The following is a 23,596-nucleotide window of genomic DNA, read 5'->3' on the forward strand; positions in this document are numbered from 1 at the left end:
ATAACATAGTTTTAGATTCGCCACTAACATACTTAGTTGTACACTACCCATGTATTTAGTTGGATGATAGAGGTCCTTGGCGTGTGTCAATTTCAAAGCATATAATACTTGCTTTTCCATTATTTCACAATTAATTTTGATGTAAATTTACTCGAAATATAGATCCCAGACGGGACATCAAACCAAAGAAACACATATGATGTAGAACAAAACACGCTAGAATCTGACATAAAGCATTGGTTTTGGGCTCAAGGCCACTTTGATCAAATTGTAATTTTCATAAACTGTAAAAATAAACTTGTTTAGTGGTAGCTAGGTTGCTACAGTAGCTTGCTATCAATCATCAATCATAAGTGGCTTCTACTGAGTATGACCTTCAAAAGTCCTGCACACTGAGAAAGCTTTTTGAGCCATGCGATTAAAATGAAGGGTAAGATATGTGAGAGTGCATCAAATGAGGGGAGATGTACACCATTGAATTATCACCAAGAAAATTTAACATCGCACTTTAACTTTAAAAGTCCTGCATATTGAAAAAGCTTTTTGAGCCATGCGATTAAAATGAAGGGTCAGATATGTGAGGGTGCACCAAATGAGAAGAGATGTATACCATTGAGTCATAAACAACTATAAGAAAATTTGACAAACACTTTAACTTAAAATTTTAAATTAAGGTTTATAGATCTTTTCTTCATATTTAATTTTTTTACTTCTCGACGTGAGATTTAACATTCTGAGCCACCCCTCTTACGAGGAAAGAGAAGAGGAGAGAGAAACCACAAAAATTTGATTCGGTATAGACAGTTCACAATAATCTTTAAAAAAACATCATATTTAACGGTCAGCCAGTGTTTGTTTCTCACGATGCAGGCAGGACCTATGAAGGTCACGCAAAATAAAAGCCACCTCAATCATATAGATCAAAACCAAACATTACTTTTAATGCTATAAATCAACGGATCTTAATGCAAAAAATACTGAAGCATTGAAGAAGTTTCCTGTGGAATCTGGGTTGTTAGTTTAGTTGTGTTGTTGACCTCTGCAATTTTTAACTTATTGTTGGACCAACGTGTCTAGCAGAGTACTAGCAAGGAGTCACGAGCATTCACACACGCACCGAATGAGCATGCATTTGCACAAAGCACCAAGTTCACTGAGGCTACGCGTGTGAGGAAATAAAGCTAAAACCATCTCTGGCAAGGGGAGCCTTTGGAGTGCCACAAAAAGACGCAATTTACACCTCCTGCTCCTTTCCTCGTGCTTTGTTTCACAAAGCAAATGACTAATATAGTGCACTAGCAGGATATTCATACTTTCCCATGTTCAAAAAGTTACATTTAAATTGTGTTTATTTATCTTTGAATTATACAAAATATCATTATCAATTATTTATTAGTTTTTTTAGCCACTAGTATCCTATTCAAACTTGTAAGATAGTTATGACTCATAAATTTTTTCATTAAATATTTAATGATTTAAATTTAAAATTTCGAATTATACTGAAATAATCTCAGATGAATTGATCCATGGATCGAAGATAACTCTTTATTAATTATAACTTATAAGTATATTAAAATGTAAACTGAATATATACAGTTATGATGGCCAGAGGCCACTCAGTAATCTTTAACTATAGGAGATCCATTTAAAAAAAAAAAATGAAGTGCAAAGGATGTGAGTTTTATAATGGTAGTGTAAAAAAGTAAATATTATAAAATTTAAAAGTCATTTTGAAGATAACATTTTAGTACGAGGCAGAAACTGACAGACTGGTTACGTCCTCTGGTCATATTCCCCATCACACATGTATATACAGACAAAAAGAAAAAAATAAAATCATAGTTTATTCTTGCAAAATTACATGTATCAGAATCTTTAAAATATTAGTATTAAATTAATCATTCTAATATTTTATCAGAAAGGTTTAAGTTGTCTTTATATTGTTTGAATGTCAGTTAGGAAAATTGGAAAGCATTTTTATTCTTAATACAAGAACATGTTTAAATATCCATTAGGTCACCTCTCATTTTCTTTCATCCTATTAAACTTAATTTGGTATTTGGTTGTCCCTCAAAGTACTCTTTTACTTAAGGTTGTTATTAAAGCGAGTTTCAACTCAAATTCATATCAAGGATTTTTTTTCTTTAAAAAAATGTTTTTCGTTAGCACTTTTGATTTGTATTTTTGCATTAACTACATAAAAGCAAAAGTACTTTTAATTAATATTATTTAAATAAATTTTATTTCATCAACATACCTTTAAACACAAAATATTCAAATATAAATCATAATATAATAAATTTATTTATTTCTTTTTATCAAATTTAAGTTTAGAACATACTTTTTGATTTAAACTTGTATTTATAAAATTTAATTTAAACATGTAGAATTAAAAAAAAATCTAAACATGCACGCATTCTTTTTTCTTCGTCCAATTTTTAATCTTGAAACTTGAGAATTTGTTTTGAAAGTTTCAAAAGCACTTTCTCAACTTTCACAACTATGTTTGGATAAATGTTTGAAATGTGATTTTAAAAATTTCAATGCATATATTTCCAAATTCTAAAGCATAAAATAAAGGAGTATATGATTAATTTAGTCTTTAAATTTATCTTTATTGTTATTTTAAACTTAAACAAATCCTTGAAATCAAAATTTTCTCTCATTTTGGTCCCCATATGAAGACTTAAGTAATAATAATAATAATAATAATAATAATAATAATAATAATAATAATAATAATAATAATAATATAAGTTTAGGGATCAAAATATAAAAAAAAGATTAATTCAGGGAATAAAATGAAATCCTAAAAACATTTAGGAATTTGTTGAAGTTTTTCTTAATTTCAGAGACTAAAATAATAACAAGATACAAATTTAAGGACTAAATGCATGTTTGAACGTTTTCAAATTAACTTATGTATGATTGCAAATTGATTTTACAAAAGCAATCCAAATTTTACTTTTATTACAAAAATGAATTTCAAGCAAAATTTTAATGTGCAAACATACTTTAGAGGATAATCAAATATGTCACAAAACTAAATTTACTCTTCAATAAGGAAAAATCAAACATTTTCTGTTTGAAGCACCCCAAACAAAAAAAGAAATCATACATAGCCTATATTGGCCGTTTAATAAGGAAAAAAAAGAATTTGTTGCTTGGGGAAGAAGAAGTACTATTAAGCTCTACTAACATCCAAACATGCGTGTCATATGTAAACATAACCTTAGGCTTTTGTAAAAATGGACACAGTGAGATTTTTATTCTCTAAGAAATTAATTTATTTATACAACTTCTAAATTACCAAAATGCTCTTGAACTAAATATTTGAAATGCTAATTATAACAACTATCACGGTGAAAAGTATATACCAACCACCTAAATAAAAAGGTTGAAGAACTTGACCTCAAAAAAGAAAGTTGAAGAACTTGTCAAAAAACATAAAAGCTGAAGATCGAATTTAAAATGAATCATAACAAAAGCAACCTACCATGCCCTCTCATTTTCACTTTCTCGACCTCTCCTCCTCACCTTGCATCTTACCTCTATGTCCCTGTGTCTGAAACTGTGAAACTTCGTTTTCTGGTTTCTTTCCAATTAAAATTACTTTATTAATTTTGCTTTAGATCCCATACCTCATACCCCATCACCCCAAACTTTTACCCTCTCTCTCTCTCTCTCTCTCTCTCTCTCTCTCTCTCTCTCTCTCTACTTCACATACTGTCACAACCCACATGCAGTATTCTCTTTTTAAAGCACAGCCAAACACACACTCACACACACAACAAAGATCATCATCCCATTTCCAAACCATTCTTTGAAACTCAGGCTTCACTACTCCCTTAGTTCAGTTGCAATGGAAGTAAGTCTTTTTCTCATGTCTTCAACTTAATTAACTCATCTTCTTAATTGCTATATGCTTTGTTATGGTTTTTTTATCGGTCAATCTTAGTTGTTAGCTTTATGTTAGAATATTAATGAGAGCTTGGAACCCACAACTTCTCCTTCCTTCTCCCATCAATCCTTAAACCCTTTTCTTCAACCACAAAATAAATCTTATAACTCTGGTTGATCATGCAAACTATATTGGTTCCTCTATGGTTTCTAATTATTTTTCTTTTTTCTTTTGTGTGTATGTTTGTGTAATAGGAATGGTACTACAAGAAGAGCCAAGTGCCAGCATTTGGGAGTTGGGATTGGAACGATAACCTACCTTTCACACAGTGCTTCGAGTCAGCGAGGCAAGCTGGTTTGCTACGATGTAGTAATTACTCTGAGTCTGAGGAACGTGACCTTTATGTTACAGGGGATTTGTACGAGAATAATGTTGTCACACCCGCCATGATCGTTGTTCCTCGCAGAAGGGTATGCATATATCTATGTGTCACTAAACCTCCTCTTCTTATATTTTAATTTTGGATAAAGAAAACAAAATGCTATGCTCGACAACAACTCCCATCCATTTCTAATTACCTAACTAATTTTGTTTATTGTGTATTTTGTTGTTGTTAAAAAGCAAAAGAAAAAGTCATTTTACAAAATTAAGAGCTAAAATATCCATAGGGTTAATATCAAGATTCAAGAATTAAGTATGAAGATGGAGGCCGGGTATGCCATGCTAATTAGACTTTAATATCTTAGTATATGATTTTTATTTAGTTATTGTAAAAATCTAAAATATTATCCTATATATATAATACTTTATGATTAGGTGTAAAGACTATAATTTAATATATATAATTTCCTCTTGATTATTTTAAGAAAAAATATAATAATTTATCCGTGTTGTTTTTTTTATCTCGTTTTAATTCTATTTTCTTTGTTCTTTTTCCTTTTCACTCCTATCCATCCTATTTTAGGATGCACAATCACTAGTGTTATTTTAATTTCATATTTTTTTAAAAAAGAAGTGAAGGGCCTGAAAAGAACATGAAATTATCAAAGTACGTGGTCAGGAAACGAAATTCAACATCATAATCATACCTGTCGTGGGGTTAGACCGTGAGTGTTAAAGCAATTTTGCCTTTATCTCTGATTCCTCCATGGATGGTTGGTCCCACTCTATAATGGGGCCTCCTGAGTTCTAATTATTAAATGACCTCCATGATCCACGCGTCACAGAGCGTGTGAAATTATTAACACGGGCGCTCGCTGGTAATAACAAGTTCTTTTTTTCATGTGCACTAAAGACTGATGCAACATTAGACAAACCAAAGTATTGAAATTTTTATTAAATGAAGTAACTTTGTTATATGAGAATTCATGGGTAGAGAGACACGTAGCCTCAAATAGGACTTTATGTAAAGCAAGAAAATAATTGTTTTGGTTCTTAAATTGATGTGTTTTTGACATTTCAGGCAAATGTGGTTGACCAGCATGAAAAAGAAACGAAATTAAAGAATTGGATCAGTGATGATGTGGATAGTGAATCACCCAGCCCAACTCCACTGCCAAGGCCAACTTCAAAACCCGTTGATGAGGACTTGTACAAGATCTCACCGGGGCTTGTTTATGCCAAAGCTAAAAAGGTCCAACCCTACACACACACCCTTTTACTTCTTTAACCTACAACTAAGATTTTAATTTGTAATTGGTCTAATTTTGCTTACTTTCCTTTTCCAAGTTTTCAACTCTTTGCATCTTTTGATAAAGTTTTGATCACTTTCTAATTTTGTGTTTTTTTCTCATTTTATTGGGTGCAGAAGAGAGGGTTGTGCTTCTTTTCTAGTTGCTTGTTACCAACTTGCATCGCTTGAAAATCAGAGAATGTGTTGATGCCAATGTACATATACCTGAAATAGAGGAATAGATACTTCAATTGGATGATGCTCAAGTAAAAGCAGCATATTTTGAGTCCAAGAAGACTATTATTATAGTCATGACATTGGAATGGTCTTCTTGCCAACTTAGAGGGTTCTTTTTTGTTTCACTTTTTCCTTTTAGTCTTTCATGTACTATGGGCTGAGTTATTGTTATGACTAGAAACTGTGTTTGAAAAGGTGTGTAAAGAATGAAAAAGAAACGGGGTAGTGAAAAAGTTTATCAGTCCATATCAGCTAATTCTTTTGCATATTCCCTATATCTTGACAGAACGATTGCTGAATGGAATGAATCCTAAAACTATCGAAAATTAGTTGCGGTTACAGTTACTTTTAAATTTAGATGAAGTTAAAAAAAATATACATAAGTTAATTGAGATAAATTAAATTAAAATTATAAAAAAATATATAATTAATTATAACGGTTTTTGAATTTAAAATAAGAAAAGCTAAGAACATGTCATTTTCAAGAAAAAAAATAATGTTGGGGGAGAAGATTCAGATCCTTGTTATACGTGAGGATACAAAGTTTTTTCACTCGTTGGTAGTTTTTCCGTAATAATGAATTTAGTTTTAGATAACAGTAATGAAAAGATAGAGTAGTAATCGTTCAAGTCATTCTCCTATGATTTTTCGAGCAGATGTATCACCTTGAGAATCCAAAAGTACAACATTAGTTGTTCGATCAAGTCATTCTCCTATGATTCCAGTTATAGTTTCATCTAGCACTACCAAAGTTAATAGGTTAATCCTATAAAGGCCCAATGAATCAACCTCTAAATCAATCAAACTCTTATGAAGGATTTCGCACATGAAGAAGATAATGTGAGATGAGTTGACCGTTTGAGATACAGTTGAAAATGACCCATTAATACCTACGTATGAGATAGATGGTGAAAGAAAAGAAAAACACTCGAGTGACTGGACTGAGGATGAAAAGAAAAAAGGCAGAATATAGTATCAAAGCTAAGACCATAATAACATTTGCATTGAGTTTTGATGAGTTCTCTAGCTAGTGTATCTCAATGCAAAATAGCTGAGATGTGGGACAATCTACTAGTAGCTCGTGAGGATACAACTAATGTTAAGAAAGCATACATTAGTGCAGGAGTATGAAACGTTGAGAATGAAGAACGGGGAAGCCATTTTGAAGGTTTGAAAGAGATTCACTCATAGTAAATCATTTCATAGGTTTGGTGGTAGGAACACAAAATTCTTTCACACCCAGACTCTCATTAATTAGGCACAAGAGAAATAAGATTCATGGTCTATTCTTGGAGGACAGGTCTTGGTGCCATGTACTGGTCCTGATACATTACGAGCTGAGACTTTGAGGTATTACGAGAACTTATTTGTTTCTCATGAGTCAGTTGCTACTAACCCATTACAGGTAGATTTTATGCCTTCTTTGAATCATTTAAAGACACTTTTAGCAATGAATCGCAACTAATCCAAGACTTTTAGAGACTCTTATTACTCTTATTCCAAAAGTGGATCATCCTACAACTTCGAAGGAATTTTGCCCCATTAGCCTATATAAGGTGATCTATTGGTGACCATAATTAAACTGCTCCTCCATGATCTTATTGGGTCTTTCCAATGTAGCTTCATTCTAGGGAGGGGGACGAAAGATAATTCTATTTGATCCATGTCTCACAACGTTGATCCATACTGTTGGTTACGGGTGTGAACTATATCTCACAGTTCTGATACTGCTCATGACATCTACAATCTCCAGTGATCCATCTCAAATTCCCCAAATGGCTCTCTAAGTTGTAAAAAGTGTCCTCCAACTCTAAAATTGGTACCTAAAAACACAACACCTAAAGCACAACCAATTCCACCAAAGATAAAAAAAAATAGAAAAAATTAACTAAAACTAATTCCTATATGCCACAATAGTGGACAAGTAAAACTAAATGAAATGCAATGCATCACTATTCTTGCCCATTAAATTTTGCATCATATTCATAGGATGAGAGGCAAAGAAGGCTAGACAGCTATTAAAGTGAACATGGAGAAAGCCTGAGACAATTAGGATTTCCTTTAGTGGACTCTACTTGATTTTGGTTTCCAAGGACAAAGTGTTAGTCGTCTTTTTTTATGTGGGGTTCGTGGTGCTAGTCAGTATCACTATATTCTTTGGAATGGGTCTAAATACCAGCTAGTATGACCACTTCTTTTGTCATACATTCTTTGTTGTTTTGTAGGGCCAATCAATCACAAATGCAAGTGGTATCCGCCACTCTTAATTGTTTTTGTGTAGTATGATGCCTTAAAGTGAATTTAGCTAAGTCACAAATTACTTGCTTTAAATAAGTCAATGGGTGAGAAGGGATAACTTGGTTGAAGTCCTAGGTATTTGACCTACTACTAATATTGACACCTATCTTGGTTATCGTCTTTTAACGGACTGTGTAACAAAGAGAGATTTTTAGCATGTGATAGTGATAATTGTTTTTTACACCTTATTTTGTGAGCAATTATCTTAATTTTTGTAGAATTTTTGTTCATAATTGTGATCTTTTGTTAATAAATTGTATAAACTAGTTTTAGAAACTTAAAAAGATAGTTTTTTTTAATGTTTTTTGTGTAAATTTTGATGTTACAAGAGGATATTTTGATCATCAAAGATTTAAGAGTTACAGAGATGATCTCGCCACAACAAGATTTGTTTTTGCCATAGCAAAATAGGACCCTTGATCAGCTGGAAATGACGAAGAAGATTTGTTATAGTGAAGTTGAATCTCACCACAACGATTATGCAAAGCTAAAGAACTTGAAGTCAACAAAAACTTGTCCCAACAAGTTAACCTTTTGCCTCGACGAACAAGATACAAAAGCATGTAGATCAAGTGTTGAGTCCTTAGTTCATTAGTATAATTTTGCTGCAGGGAAAACTCTTTAATGCATAAAAAATAATGTGATCTTAGTTTTTTTAAAGAGCTTGTAACATCATTGTAAAAGACTTTTGATTCATTTGTCATTTCTCTGAAATAGAATTTTGAACTCTCTTTCTCTTTTCTACCTTCTCTCTCATCCTCCATTGTTGCTCTTTGAGGATCTATTTGGATCATTCATAAATGAGCTAAAGTTCATAGTTGCTAAGTGATTGAAATAGAATTTAAGTATGTAATCCTTGTTTTTCTTATCAATTATGGTAGTTAATGTGACCTTATTTTAGTTCTATGCTTAAATGCATGTTAGGAGTGATCAATCTAGCTTTTAGGGATTTGGATTACGTGAAAGCAAGTTCAAATCCAATATATGAATTGAAATTGTGCAACGCTTTGATGTCAGGTTTGGATCAAATACTTGTACGTATTTGTAGAGATTCAGTGATCTTATTCTAAATTTTTTGGTTGCATTGAATTAGAAGATTGATTATGAATGAGTTTTATATGAAGAATTCTATGAATTTCATCTCAACAATAATTTTCTTTGTTTGATTTTATTTTTGCTCCAAAATTTGTGTTTGAAAACCAAAATCAATTTAGTTTCTCCATAATGAATTGACATCACGCTACAACGAAACTTTCATTTTAGAAAAATTGAAACTCATTGAAAAATAGCGTATACTATTTTCATTGAAAAAAATATAACTTTACAAAATACATAATCTCATAATAAGAAATCCATAATTATTTAACATGTTTTAAGTTTTAAAAAAATACTTTGCGTGGCGATTACTCCAACTCTTATTAATGTGGACCCGTTACTATAGCTTTTTTTTTCTTTCTAATAACTTTATTTAAATATCATTTTCCTTATGTCCGTTTCTACCCTTTGTCTTTAATGTTTTCTCACTATTAAATCTTTTCCCCTTCCCAATGTCTGACAATGTTCTTCATTTCCCTTTATTTTTCCTTTGACTGTTTGGCTCTTTTTCTTCGACAACGCTCTTCCTCTGTGACGCTAGCTATTCTTTGGCAAAGCAGCAAGTATGCCTCTCTTTCTCTCTTCCCATTCTCCATTTTCTTATTTTGTTCTTTTTGTGGTAGTTTGTTCGATACACATATTAATTATTTTACTTGCACATTTGTATTTTTACTTTTTTTATCATATTGTTATTGGCCTGAGAAAATTTGCAATTGAAGATGTGTGTATGATTGGATTTGTAGTGATCCCAAATTTCATTAAAGTTCTATTGTTTATTGCCAGAGTACCAATTTCATTTCTTATTGAAATGGGGGAATTGAATTGACATATATCATCACAATTATATGACTTAATTAATAAATATTGACAATAATTACACTTCTAAGTCAACTTTTGAATTTGCTTTTTTTGGGGTAGGGGGTCGTCATGATTAATCTTCACCAGAAACCTGACTAACCACCTTTAATTGGGTCTCTCAATCACATCTTATCTATCCAAACAACTTATACAAAAATCTTGTTTGAGATATTTGAACCCAGATCCACTCAAATCATCGATCAACACCAATGTAATTTCCCCAATGGTGGTAGCTCTGTACCTTAAGTCGGTTGGCATTGTTAGGGTTATTGCATTTAAGGTATTGTTTGCTTTGGCACTTGGTGGGTCATCACGATTTTATCCTTGAATGATACCTCGGTGGGTTAAGGGAGGAAAGTGTTTATAAACTACTTTTATCCTCAGCTCGTAAGTGATGTGAGATTTTTTGGTGTATCAAATCAAGTATTTTTTTGAGGTTGTTTATTCAAATCCATTTATGTTTGTTTTGACAATCTTAATTGACAATAATAACTTTTAATGCATCTAATTTTATAACACATATAAGGTTAGTTACCAAAATTCATATATGATATTAAAATACACTCCAAATAAGATAGCTTGTTGAAATTTGTCTCTCTCTTCTTCTTTTTTCAAAATATACATATATAGCAACATTTTAATTTTGGTACAAATAAATTAACATTTGAAAAAAAGAGAAAGAGAAAAAAAAGTTATTTTAGTACAACGATAAATCCTTACAAAAACACACAATGATATGAAAAAATTCAAAATTTTATATATTCATGTAATTATAAAATTGACTTAATTAAATATTACTTTCTCCATTCCATTATTTACTTTTTTTTTCATTCTATTCTCTCTCTATATATAATTATTTTAGTTATTTTCAATTTCTCCGTCATGAAGATGGTCCTCTACTAACATTTTTTTCTCTCATTAGTGGCTTTAGTAGGTGAACAAAAGCATTCACTCATGGTGAAGAAAGGTCCATGTTCGCATTGTGGAGTTACTCGTAAGTCCTCTCATTCTATGGTTGTTGAAAATTTTGTTAGATTTTATTTCATATTTGGTTTTAAAATATTTTCTTAATTGAAAAATGATGCATGTATGGGCACTACTATGCTATTAGACATCTAGAGAGAATACTCTAAATATGACAGGTGATATAATATAATAAAAACAGAGACATGAAGAAAAAATAAGTGTCAAAGAAGTATATATAGTATAAACTATGCAAGTGTTAATGTATCACAACTTTTCTCAATTAAATCAAGTGCATTGGCTCAATAAATTGCTCCATTTTTTTTTAAAAAAAATGAAAATTAAAGAGAGTAAAAAAAATGTTATTAAATATCAGAAGTGAGTATTCTATCCTAAAATTATATTTATAAAAAAATATTAATAAAAAAATCAGAATTTGCTCAACATAATTTTTTAGATTTTACAAAGAAAACTTAATGACATAATATCTAAAAGACTTCTAATAAATTAAATATTAAAAGTATTTAATATTTTGGCCTTAAATGTTACGATATCATTTATTGTTATTTATGACATATAATTAATTTTACTATTATTTAATAGCATGTCCAAAAGTTTCCTTTTACTTGATATAAAAAAGTTTTCTTTTGCTTTGAGATTTTTTGTGAGATTTTAAATGTTAGATTTAATTTTGTTAGTTTTACACATTAGTTTTTTTTTTTTTTTTAAAATCTCAATTTATTTATATTCTTGAATTACTTTTCATTTTCAAAATATTTCTTTTACGCTTATTTCAGTTTACTTATATACTTCTTTTTTATTTGAATTAATAATGTCCATTTTTATTTACTTTTAAATACTTTAATTAATTTATATGTTATAAAAGTTTGAAGTTACTGTGAAATTATGTGGACCTATTTCTTCCTTGTTCCTATGATATATAATTTGAACAGATACTCCACTTTGGCATGATGGACCAACTGAGAAACCAGTGTTGTGTAGCGATTGTGGATCACAATACAAGTTAAAAGGAAATTTAGACAATTATTTTCCCAAGAATCCCGTTGTTCAGTCATTCCACAATAAGTTTACAAATGTAAATGGTGGAAAACATCTCAATGTTGATGTGGACCAACTTTCAAACTATGTTCCACCAACTGATGAAGACAACAATATGTCAACCCCAAATGTCCATTGCATATCCGCGCAAGGTACCCAATCATTTTATTGATTGTTATTCCATACACATGCAATGCTACTAGAAAATAAAATTCTCTTTCATATATGCTACTTTCGTGTTTGATGTAAGCAACAAATAGTATTTTCTTTTATCCTAATTATAAATAATAATGATTAATTTTTAAATTTATTCAGAATTAAATATTTTTTAATTTTTAATTTATTACTAACTCTATTTACTAGATATTAACTCATTAGATTATATAAATATTAATACTAAATGAGACAGTCACTTACTAGATATTCTTAAAATAAAATTTAAATTTATAATAATATTAAATGTGATCATTATTTTTTTTTATGATTTGTACCGTGTTACTATGTTATTTATATATATAGGATGACTAGTATCATTTAATGCTTTTTCCTTAAATGTTATTATATCATTTATTGTTATTTATGACATATAAATAATTTTATTATTATTTAACACATTATTAATTATTTTGAGAGTTTTCTTTTGCTTTGAGATTATTTTTTAAATGTCAGATTTAATTTTTTGTTTTATATATTAAATGGAACAGCTACTCCACTTTGGCGTAACGGACTAGTTGATAAATCGGTGTTGCACAAAGCTTGTGAATTATCCCCCCAAGAAACTCCAGCTTCAGCCATTAATGCCCCCAAGAAACTCCAGCTTCAGCCATTAATCCACAAGAACTTTATAAATGTAAATGGTGGAAGCAGTCTCAATGTTGAGGATGAGGACCAACTTTCAAACCATATTACACCTGCAAGTGATGGAGACAACAATAAATCAACCCCAAATGTCCAACACATATCACCACAAGGTATGTAGCCATTAACGATGAATATTAATGATGAAAAAAATAGTCTCAAATTTTGTTGTCTTTAATTAACATTTAGAGTCAGATGTAACTTTTTTTCATCTATAACATGTTATGGATAAATAGACATTTATAAACGAAACTAGAGAATTAGGACATATGAGGCATCTTTAATTAAGACTCTCTTTATAGAACTTTCAGTAAAATCAACAATATATTACCTTGATATTGAGGTGTACTTAATTAGTTAAGGGTTTTTTATTTGTAATTTAATTATATGGGATTGGATTATGTTTTGTTCTGGTCCAAAACTTTAAACATATTTCTAAATCCAATTTTAATTGGATTCATTAAATTAAAATCAGGGCATAAAAATATAATTAGATTGAGTTGGATGGGATAAATTTGCAAATGGGGTTCAAATTACTTATATCCCTAGAAATTTATAGGGTAAAATACAATTATGGTCCCTCTATCTTTTAAAATATATGGTTTTAATTTCACTATTTTTTAATTGAGATATCGTGTCCTTTACTTTTAAAAAATCTATAATTTTAGTCATTTTATTTTTTAATTTAGACATTTTATTCTTTACTTTTTAAAAAATATGTGATTTTAGTTTTTTATTTTTATTTTCAGACTTGATTATGTATTTTTTTTAATTTTTTTTAATAAATTAAGTTTGTTAGCAATTAAATAATTTTTAAAAAAATATGTGTCATGTGGATAATAAATAGATGTGTCACACAATGTTTACAAATACATCGATGAGGTTTGGAATTGATCACAATGATCAAAATTACATATTTTTCAAAAGTAAAAAATAAAAGACTAAAGTTATAAACTTTTTAAAAGTGATAGATGAAATGTTTCTATTAAAAAAAATAAGAGATTAAAATGATAAATTTAAAAAAAAATAAAAAAATAAAATTTACATTTTAACCAAATTTATAAGCTACAACCATTATCTATGGTGAATAATAGTATTTATTAATTAATCACGTTACTGGAGGTAACTAGTTCGTTATATATCTCTAATGATAAGAAGCTTAAATTAATTTCCTTCAGATTTTGGGAGCAAAATCCCTTCAAGGAAACGGTCACGGGTGGTATACCTGACACCATTGAAGGAGTGTATGGAGGAGCTTTGGAAATTACATAGAAATTATGGAAGGCATGCAGAAGAGCGTATATTGGAGGATAATGTGAACAACTTCATACCCGAAAATGAGATAGCAGGACTTGGAGCCATTCTTCTTAAGACGGATCATGATGTTGCAGCTTCTGCAGATACATGTGAATCATCCACAGATGATTGAGGTTTTTGTATCTAACATGTGTTTTGCACACATTCGACTTAATTGCACAATTAATATTTGGATTTGATTATGAATTAGACTTAATTAGCTTGCAAAAGCTACAAACTGCAAAGTAAGATGCATGTCTTTCGGTAAATGTTATGATTATGAAATGCGAAAATAATATTTAGTACTTATTATGGACCAACAACGTACTGTTATACATATATATGTGTGTTGGTGTTAAATGCGCAGATATAAATTGTTGTGATAATTATATATATTCCCTTACAAAGTTACTACTAGTGTTTGAAAAGTTATCCGCTATATATATATATATATGGATATCATTTCTCAACTAGTATACGACATGAATATAGTATTGCATTACAGAACGTATATATATATAAGTTGTTTCTAAAATTGACAAATTTTTCTTCTTGTAATAATCACTTGATGCTTACAATGTTCTAATTGATAAACAGATTGATCAGTGACAAAAAAAAAAGAAGCATGCATAAAAAATATAAATTAACATCTTTGCATCGGTTTGAAATGATTTTTAGTTGAGTTTTAAAAACTAATATATACAAAAACATAAAACCAAAAACTAATATATGCACAAACATACATATTCTTCTATTATTTATAGAAACATATAATTTTTAAAATAAATAAAAATATGTATGCTTGTGTATATATTAATTTTTTGTTGTATGTTTGTGTAAAAATTTCTAATCCCTTCTGTCATTTTTGGGGGAGTAGACAAGCTATCCCATCAGGACTAACTTGTTTTGTCATTTCTATTGTAAATTTCTATAAATTCTTATTGTTCTACTTATATCCTAAAGTGGAAGAAAAAAGAGCTTGAATTAGTTTCTTGTTTGAGAACAGAGTTGTTGTTGGAAGATGATTAAAATATCTATGTAGACAAGAATTTATGACAGTTTTACATTTTCAGAAAATTTAAAGTCTTTCAAGTCATTTTTAACTACCACAGAAAGATTTTACATATTGGGAAATACCCAAGTTTCACATCGGCTACCTCAATCCTTGGAGTGCAGCTTATATATCTGTTGGGCAACTTCACTTAATGCTGATTGGTTTTAAGGTGAAATCTAACATGATATCAGGTTCTAACCCTGGGATCTCTCATTCGCTTCCGCTGCGACAAGCACCCACCATTTGTGGTTCACGCATCAAGCCCAACAAGTACGGGGCGTGAAGGGGGTGTATTGGGAAATACCCAAGTCCCACATCGGCTGCCTCAATTCTTGGAGTGCAGCTTATATACCTGAGCACCCACCATTTGTGGTTCACACACCAAGCCCAATAAGTGCTGGGCGTGAAGGGGGTGTATTGGAAAATACCCAAGTCTAACATTACATATGTTCTTTGTCATGGAATTCTCACACCAACCAAGTTGTACTTGTGGCAAGTGGCATAACAGCTAATTTAACAGCAGATCATCACAAATGGACTAAATCATAAATAGATTTTTTTTTAGAAATTATGACCGGTCAATTTTTTTTGAAGGGCCAAACATGGAAACTGACATAAAATGAAGGAAAAAAACTTAATTAACTGTATTATTAATATTTTCTTGGCATTCAAATTAAATAATATTTTATTGGGTGAAATTAACATGAGCAAAGGTAAAACTAGGCTTGGTATGTAATCTATATCATATACGTACGATATATTGGGTGAAATTTTAACATGTTCTACTTTTTTTTTCTCTTTGACTGCACAACATTACTTGTTTTCCAGATCTTAACATCACCAAGATACTGCCATATTTAGTCAATCGCAATATTGGAGAACCTTATATTAGCAACCAATAACTTGGAATATATACGATGATGATCGATTCTCAATAATTGAGTCCAAGAATTCTCAATTACATGTTCCTTCATTTGTCATACAACAAAACAGGCCTCTATAAGAGAAAGAGAAAGAATCCCAAAATCCCCAATTTTAGATCGAATGGATTAAAGTTTCTATCATTACGAGGCAACATAATATGTGTATATGTCTCCTTCATTAGATCAAGTGAAACAAGCAGATAGTGATTCTTGTCCCCAGAGGAATGAAATGTCAACCAATTAAGTGTATCCTCAAATATAAACCATCAAATTGGTTCTAGAGAAAGATGGGGAAAATCGGCAAATGTTGAATGTTTCTCCAACAATCGTTACCAATGTTGAATGTATCCTCAACTGCTCATGAAGTATCATTATAATCATTATTGAAAATGACTGTTACTACCTTGTAAGTGTCCGATAAGCTATCATAGTTAGGTCTGATAAAAAAATCCAATTATATAAAATTAATCCATAATCATTCACATCCAAATTACTTTAAATCCATTTCAATAGATTTGTTTTATATCCAAATCCAGCTTTTGGATTATAAGTCTATCCGTTGTCTAGTTTTTTTTTTCTCTTTTCTCATCTATCAGTTAGAACTTCTCTTTTCTATAAAAAAAGAAGAGAGAGAAACGTGAGAAAAAAGATAGAAATGATTTTTTTTAAGTTAAATGATAAATTACAATAATATCTTTAAATTAATTAAATTTTAATAATTAAACAAAAGAATTAATAAATTTCTACTCTAAATTTTTGGTGTTAAGTTCTAATGTGCACCAACTAACGTAGATATTTGTATTTTCCTATAAATTATATTATAATTAAAAATTATTATAAATAATTATTTTTTAAAAAAAAAATTGCTGAAGTACTTTCAAACTTATAAATTATATTTTACTTTTGTGATAAATAAGTGAAATTGTCATTATATTAATTATAAATAATTTTATTTTAAATATTCAAATTCAATTTAAAAATTAAGATAGATTTGAGAGGTTAAGTCGCTAAACATGTTCTGTTAAAAAACTAAAATATTTTCGTTCAAGATAATTAATGTCTATGAAGAGAATAGATACAAAAATATCAATCGTTAAATAGAAGTATGTATCATGTATCGAAGCAATTTTCATATAAGATTTAGAAAATTAAAACATCAATAATTTTAGGATAATGACATTTATTCATCTCAATTTTTTTTTATTCACGTGTATTTCATATATATATATATATATATATATATATTTATCTCTTTTTACTTTTTTTCATCATATCACATGCCATATTTATTATTTCTTTTTCACTATCTCTCAAGAGTTGCCATTATTCATAATTTTAGAGTAAAGAAATTATATTTAAATATATTTTTAATCTCTAATAATTAATAAATTTTATTTTAATTCTAACTAATAACAATGCAAATGAAATTTTTAAAAAATATATATATAATTTATTAATTTAGCAGGACTAAAAGTTAAAAAAAAATATTTATTAAAATAAAAACATATTTAAAAAAAAAACCTAACATATGAATAGTTTTAGTCTCGACTCTCGAGAGAGTATTAATTAGTTGTACATAGAATTCATAATGCTGGCACAACCCTCAATAATTTCCTCAAGTCCAAGTGTCGAGTTCCTACGTTATGTGTGAGAAAACGTGTAACCCTCTCAAGAGCTTTCAAAGATTCGTTCTGTTCATATAAATCTTTTTCTTTTTCTTTTTCACGAACACACCCATCACAGTGACGAAACCTCCTCCTTCTGTTTTCTGCAGAGTATCTCTTAATCTGAAATTGCTACACACAACTTCTATTCTTCTAAACTTTTTCTGAGTTCTTCCATTCCCACGTGCGAATTGGTGCTGTGATCAACAATGGCTGCACAAGTGAAGAGCTTTCACCTTAACTCCCACTCCAAGAAACCCTCTCTACCGTATGTTACACTTCTTAGCTCCCTTATTTGTATGTTCTTTGAATTTGATGTACTGTGTGTAGTTCTTGAATTCCCAAAATTAAGTGCTGCATTGTTGTTCTGTTTCTGATTCGTGAAGCAAGATTGAAATCAGAACTTGGTTTTCTTTTTGCTGTGTAAAATTTTAAGAATTTTTCATATTTGTTTGCTTCGAGTAATATGGTGCGCCTGTGTTGACTAATGAAAACAGAAAACTTAGTTTCAATCCTCAAATATTCACCTTTATGTAATTTCTTTGATTTTTGACATGGATCTTGAAAGTTAAGTTGTGGGGTTGGTTAATTAAATTCAAAATCACATGGATTAAGCATAAACACCTATTTTTGATGGATCCTGGGTTACCTCATTTTTACAAGAACCGGATAATCTAATGTTATGTGTAAAATCAGTGCTTCCCTTCAGATGCAGTTCCTTCCCAAGAAAATGTTTGTTTTTCTACATCATAATAGTTTGAGACTCCAACCACCCTAGTAATGGAAATAGGTAAAGATGATGGAAGCATATTCTCCCTTTGGTTACCATTGACCCATTTCTTCTCTTTCGGCTACCATCTACTGAAGTGTAGAAATCACTTTATAGTTTATGTAAATGATTTTTAAAGTAATTATTGTAAAATTTAATAATTTGTTAAAAGTAATTATTACAAAATTCAATAATTTTTTTGGTAACTTGCAACTTCTATCAACAATTCATGATCGCATGATAGGGTATATAAATAATATTTCTTTTGCCGTGATATTAAGTAACTCGCAACTTCTATCAAGACCAGAACCAGCAAAATGCAGAACATGTCAAGTGCAAGAGGAGAAGAATTGATGAAGGGGGTGTTCAGAAAGAGGGCTATTGACAAGGGGAATAATGTGATAGAAAGCAACCAAATAAATGACTCCAAGAAAAAGTCCAATGTTTCTGGTCATCACAATCAGCAGAATCAAGGTGGAAACGAGTTGATGAATGTGGTAAGGAAAGGGACAGAGAAGTTGAGCATAAAAGAAAACAAATGCAAATCAGGTCCACATTCAAAGGTGTGCTACTGTGCACCAACCACTCATGAAGGTTCATTCAGGTGCCGTCTCCACCGCAAGAAGTCAGCCACAGATGATAATAATAAGAGCAATCTGAGGTTGAATTCCCAGTATGGGATGGTGGAGTTTCAGCCTCAGATGCCAAGGTATGGTAGGGTTTCCTGTGATCAAGTTGGAACACGTGATAGCCTAATCAAACTCTCTAGGATGGATTCTGTTTAAGGACTGATCTACGTTTCATTTTCAGCTTATAGACTAAGACTATGTATTTGGGTCTATATGTGAGATATGAAAAAAATGTTAACAGCTTTAGTAGGCTTTGCTTATGATTTTTACTTTTTAGGTGTTGCGGTGTACATGTCACAAAGCTTTCCATGAAACCCCTGCAATTTTAGAAGGGATTAGGAAGAATTTCCATTTCCAATTCCACTATCAAAGATACATTTTCTTCACCGTTTATGTTTTAGTACAATGTTCCAGTACAATTAAGTAATTACTGTGAACTTGCTGCCAACTCTCACAATCAAGAAGGTTCAGGTTTTTGGTGACTGAAGGTTCAACTTCTAGAGCCTGTTCATATTAAAATATTACTTTAGGTGATTTTAGGTAAACATTCCCTCGTGGTTGATTGCATGTTTAAATATGATTAACTTTACAAAACAAGTTAATAGTAAATGAACCTGATAAATAGCATGTGGTTAACTGTGTCATGAGATTATTAAGATGTCTAAAAGTTGTTAAATTTACTTTATAAGTGACTAATAGTATTTGTAAATAGGCTTAATTACAATTTTTTTTCATCAACTTTTTAATTTTTCACAATTTTTATTCTAACAAATTAGTTTAGCGTATTTCACGCCAAACTTAATCTGGGAATTTTATCTTTAGTTATTTTACACCTAAGAAAATTAAAATTTATATTCCAATTTTATTTTTTTTGTGCAAATTTTGTATTCAATTTTACTTATTTTTTTTTAATCAAATTTACCCTTATTTTTTTGTTTTTCTTTTTGATAATTTTTCCCCAAACTTTTGTGCTTATTATTGGATATATGATGGGTTCGCAAGTTTTTTTTTAAAAAAAATGTGTCAAACTAAAAAGTTAGAGTTAAAAAATTTATCAAAAATTAAAAATTTTTAAAGGGATAAAAATATAATTAAGTCTCATAAATAAAGATGTTATCTTTTAATTCATCTTATAATTTAAACACAAATGTTGTCTAATTTTAGGTTTTAGGTTTAGTTTAAATTAGCGTAGTTTATCTAATTTTTATAATTTAAATTAAGTTAGGATATATCTTTTTTTTAGTTGTTACAGTTTAAATTAAATGAAAATAGATCTTATCTTTATTCAGTCATTCTAGCTTAGATTAGACTAGACTTATATTGTATCATTTCACCTCTTATCTATAAGTTATACATGGACTCTATAAATATATCCCTCAATAATTTCTAAACACAATTTCAATTCATTTAAATTTCTTCTGAGTTCTTTCTTTCCGATGTGCAAATTAGTGCTGTGATCATCAATGGCTGGACAAATGAAGAGCTTTCACCTGAAATCTCACTACAAGAAAACCTCTCACCTGTATGTTATACTTCTTAGCTCCCTCATTTAATTTGTATGTTCTTTCAATTTCAATTGATGTGCTGTGTGTAGTTCTTGAATTCCCAAAACTATGTGTTGCTTAATATTTGCTGTTCCGTTTCTAATGTGTGAGCAAGATTGAAAAAGAGAGTACTTCGGAACTTGATTTTCTTTTTATTGTGTTATTTTAAGAAGTTTGCATGTCTACTAACGAAGACAGAATTCTCAAATGTTAATCTTCATATATATTCTTTTTCATGACTTAAAATATGTTTTTTGAGTTGACAAAAAAAAAAGCATGTTAATTGTTTATGAAATATAGTCGTATTTTGGTTCATGTATTTTTTTTTATTATTTTGTTTTAATCCTTTTATTATAGTTATTTTTTCATTTTAATTCATACGTAAATTATTTTCTTTTAGTCTCTATCAAATATTTTTTAAATTAACTAATTGAACAAAATTTTATAAGCATTGAAACAAAACAAATATATATTGAAAGACTAAAATAAAATAATATCACCAAACATCTCAAAAAATGAGAAATTATTATATAATACTTAACTTTTTCACTTTTATATAGAGATTATCTCACACTTACTCCAACAAGCTGGTTAATTAATTCAAAATCACATATATAGATTAAACGTAAATAGTTACTTTTAACAGATCTGAGTCACCTCATTTTCACAAGAACTTGATAATCTCATGTTACATGTGTAAAATCGGTTGTTCCCTGCAGGAGCAGTGCTGGTTCCTTCCTAGAAAATGTCTTTCTTTTATATCATATATTGACCTTTTCAATCACCCGAGTACTAGTAATTGGTAATCACTTTTAATCTTTTATAATCACATGACATACTGTAAATTAGTTTTCAATTGTGCAACACTTTATGATCGCATGATAGTGCAATTAAATAAAAAATACTGTATGATCTTTTTGCCTGTTATAATGAAGTAATTTGCCACTGACTCTGTGTGTGCCAGCTCCAGCAAAAAGTGAAAAAGTACAACAGAACAAGAATTGATGAATGCAGTGGTCAGAACCAGGACTATTTACATAGAAAGCAGCAAACAGGGGAATGATGACTCCAAGAAAGCAGCAACCACTAATGAAGTTTCATGCAAGTATTCCAGCCTCTACAGCAAGTCATCAGCCACAAAAAATAAGAGCAACCTGAAGTTGAATTCCAAGTCCACACATGGGATAGTGGAGAATCAGCCTCATTTGCCAAGGTTTAGTAGGATTCGTGCTCAACTTGAAAGACATAAACATGATAGCCGAATGAAAGTGAAACTATCTAGAGTGGATTCTCTTTAAGGACTAATCAGCTTAGTTTTCATGTTTAACTTATATTTATGGACTATGTGTGTGTGTTTGAATGGGTTTTAGTAAAACTGATTTTTAATGAAATTGATTTTGGTTAAAATTGATTTTGAAGAAATGTGATTTATTTTTGAATATTTTATTATAAAATTAACTTAAGAGTAAAATTCAAAATTTACTCAAGGTTGTTTTAACCTAAAATCAATTCTAGATTCAGAATTAATTCTGAATTCTTTTTCAACGTGAAACCAAAAATATAAAAATATATTTAAAATCAATTTTGGATTCAGAATTAATTTTCTTGCCCCAAACCAAACATGCACTATGTTGATAGTTAGCAGGCTTTGCTCTTAGTTTTTACTTTTTTTCAGGTGTTGCTACGTACGTCACAAAGCTTTACATGAAACCCCTGCAATTTTAGAAGGAAGGGGTTAGCGAGAACTTCAAATTCCACTAATAAAGATACATTTTTTATACATTTTTTTTTTTTGCATATATGTAAAATAATACTGTGTGCACTTGCTGGCAACTATCCTTTAAGAGAAAGGTAACGTATTTTGGAGACCAAGAATATAATCAACTTGGATACATGTTTACAATAGCAACATTTTCTGTAATAAACTTATCGCAACTGCTCTACCTAACAAGCTAAATCCTCTACGAGCATAGTATGTACGTTTACAGTCTACTATATAACTAAGTTTATTTGTCAGAGTCAATTGTTTAATTGAAGTTAAGCAACCACTCTCAGCTTCAAATTCAACAGTTCTTAACATTCCCAAGGCTAGCAATCAGTATATAAGCAAGGTGTGCATCTAGTTCGTATCAGTACAAAAGGAATCAGATGCACCCTATTATAAAAGTAGAAAAATTTCGGTAAAGATACAACAAATCCACCAGCTGGATCAAGAAATTTCGGAAGACAAACAAAAGTTGGAAAAAAAATAGCCAGTGGGATATTCACAAGAAAAAGTAATAATTAGTTTCAAATTTAATAATTTTCAATTATATACTAATTTATAATGGCATGATAGTATAAATTAATTTTCAATTATATAATAATAATTTATGATAGCATGATAGTGTAAAATAAATAATTTTTAATTATGAGTGTATTCTAATAAATTCTATACTTGTTGCTGTGTTATAAAGTAATTTGGCACTTACTCTGTGTGCCAGAATCAGAAAAGAAAAATTCAAATGATGTCAGGTGCAAAAGGAGAAGAATTGCCAAAGTCATTGTTGAGAAAGGAGACTACTGACAAGGGAAAAAATGTGGAAGAAAGCAAAGAAGTAAAAGACTCTGAGAAGGAATTGGTGAAGCTGGTAACGAAAGGAACAGAGAATTTGAACATAAAAGAAAGCAAAGGCAAATCAGGTGCAAAGCCTAAGATGTGCGTGTGTGCACCAACCACTCATGAAGATTCATTCAAGTGTCGTCTCCACCGCAAGGAGTCAGCCACACATAAGAG

The 23,596-nt window shown here is 30.0% G+C and overlaps 3 protein-coding genes across 9 annotated transcripts; all 3 read left to right on the forward strand.

Moving 5' to 3' along the window:
- The first annotated feature begins 3,455 nt into the window (after window positions 1-3,455).
- Window positions 3,456-6,056, forward strand: LOC100805674 (uncharacterized). The gene is made up of 4 exons (XM_003532197.5): window positions 3,456-3,868; window positions 4,156-4,371; window positions 5,364-5,534; window positions 5,709-6,056. The coding sequence occupies exons 1-4, from the start codon at window positions 3,863-3,865 to the stop codon at window positions 5,760-5,762; spliced, it is 447 nt and encodes a 148-aa protein (XP_003532245.1). The 5' UTR covers window positions 3,456-3,862; the 3' UTR covers window positions 5,763-6,056.
- Window positions 6,057-9,627: 3,571 nt separating this feature from the next.
- On the forward strand, window positions 9,628-14,523 carry LOC100812623 (transcription factor stalky). Its single transcript, XM_003530797.5, has 5 exons — window positions 9,628-9,766; window positions 10,984-11,055; window positions 11,978-12,235; window positions 12,788-13,054; window positions 14,120-14,523. Coding segments are annotated over exons 1-5 (849 nt in total). The 5' UTR covers window positions 9,628-9,765; the 3' UTR covers window positions 14,371-14,523.
- Window positions 14,524-17,932: 3,409 nt separating this feature from the next.
- On the forward strand, window positions 17,933-23,051 carry LOC100806208 (uncharacterized). Of its 7 annotated transcripts, none has more exons than XR_415752.4 (5): window positions 17,937-18,146; window positions 18,955-19,356; window positions 20,726-20,798; window positions 21,785-22,033; window positions 22,496-23,051. XR_415752.4 is itself a non-coding variant. In XM_041017695.1 (4 exons), the coding sequence occupies exons 2-4, from the start codon at window positions 18,965-18,967 to the stop codon at window positions 21,624-21,626; spliced, it is 552 nt and encodes a 183-aa protein (XP_040873629.1). In that variant the 5' UTR covers window positions 17,933-18,146; window positions 18,929-18,964; the 3' UTR covers window positions 21,627-21,798. The 7 variants fall into 7 exon arrangements, 5 of the variants coding, with proteins under 5 accessions (XP_040873629.1, XP_040873628.1, XP_040873627.1 ...); XR_005892445.1 differs by lacking the exon at window positions 22,496-23,051 and adding an exon at window positions 19,554-19,764 and having other exon boundaries at window positions 21,785-22,211; XM_041017695.1 differs by lacking the exon at window positions 22,496-23,051 and having other exon boundaries at window positions 17,933-18,146; window positions 18,929-19,356; window positions 21,540-21,798.
- Window positions 23,052-23,596: the final 545 nt, after the last annotated feature.

This window comes from Glycine max, chromosome 8, assembly GCF_000004515.6.
Source record: "Glycine max cultivar Williams 82 chromosome 8, Glycine_max_v4.0, whole genome shotgun sequence".
NCBI lineage: Eukaryota > Viridiplantae > Streptophyta > Magnoliopsida > Fabales > Fabaceae > Glycine > Glycine max.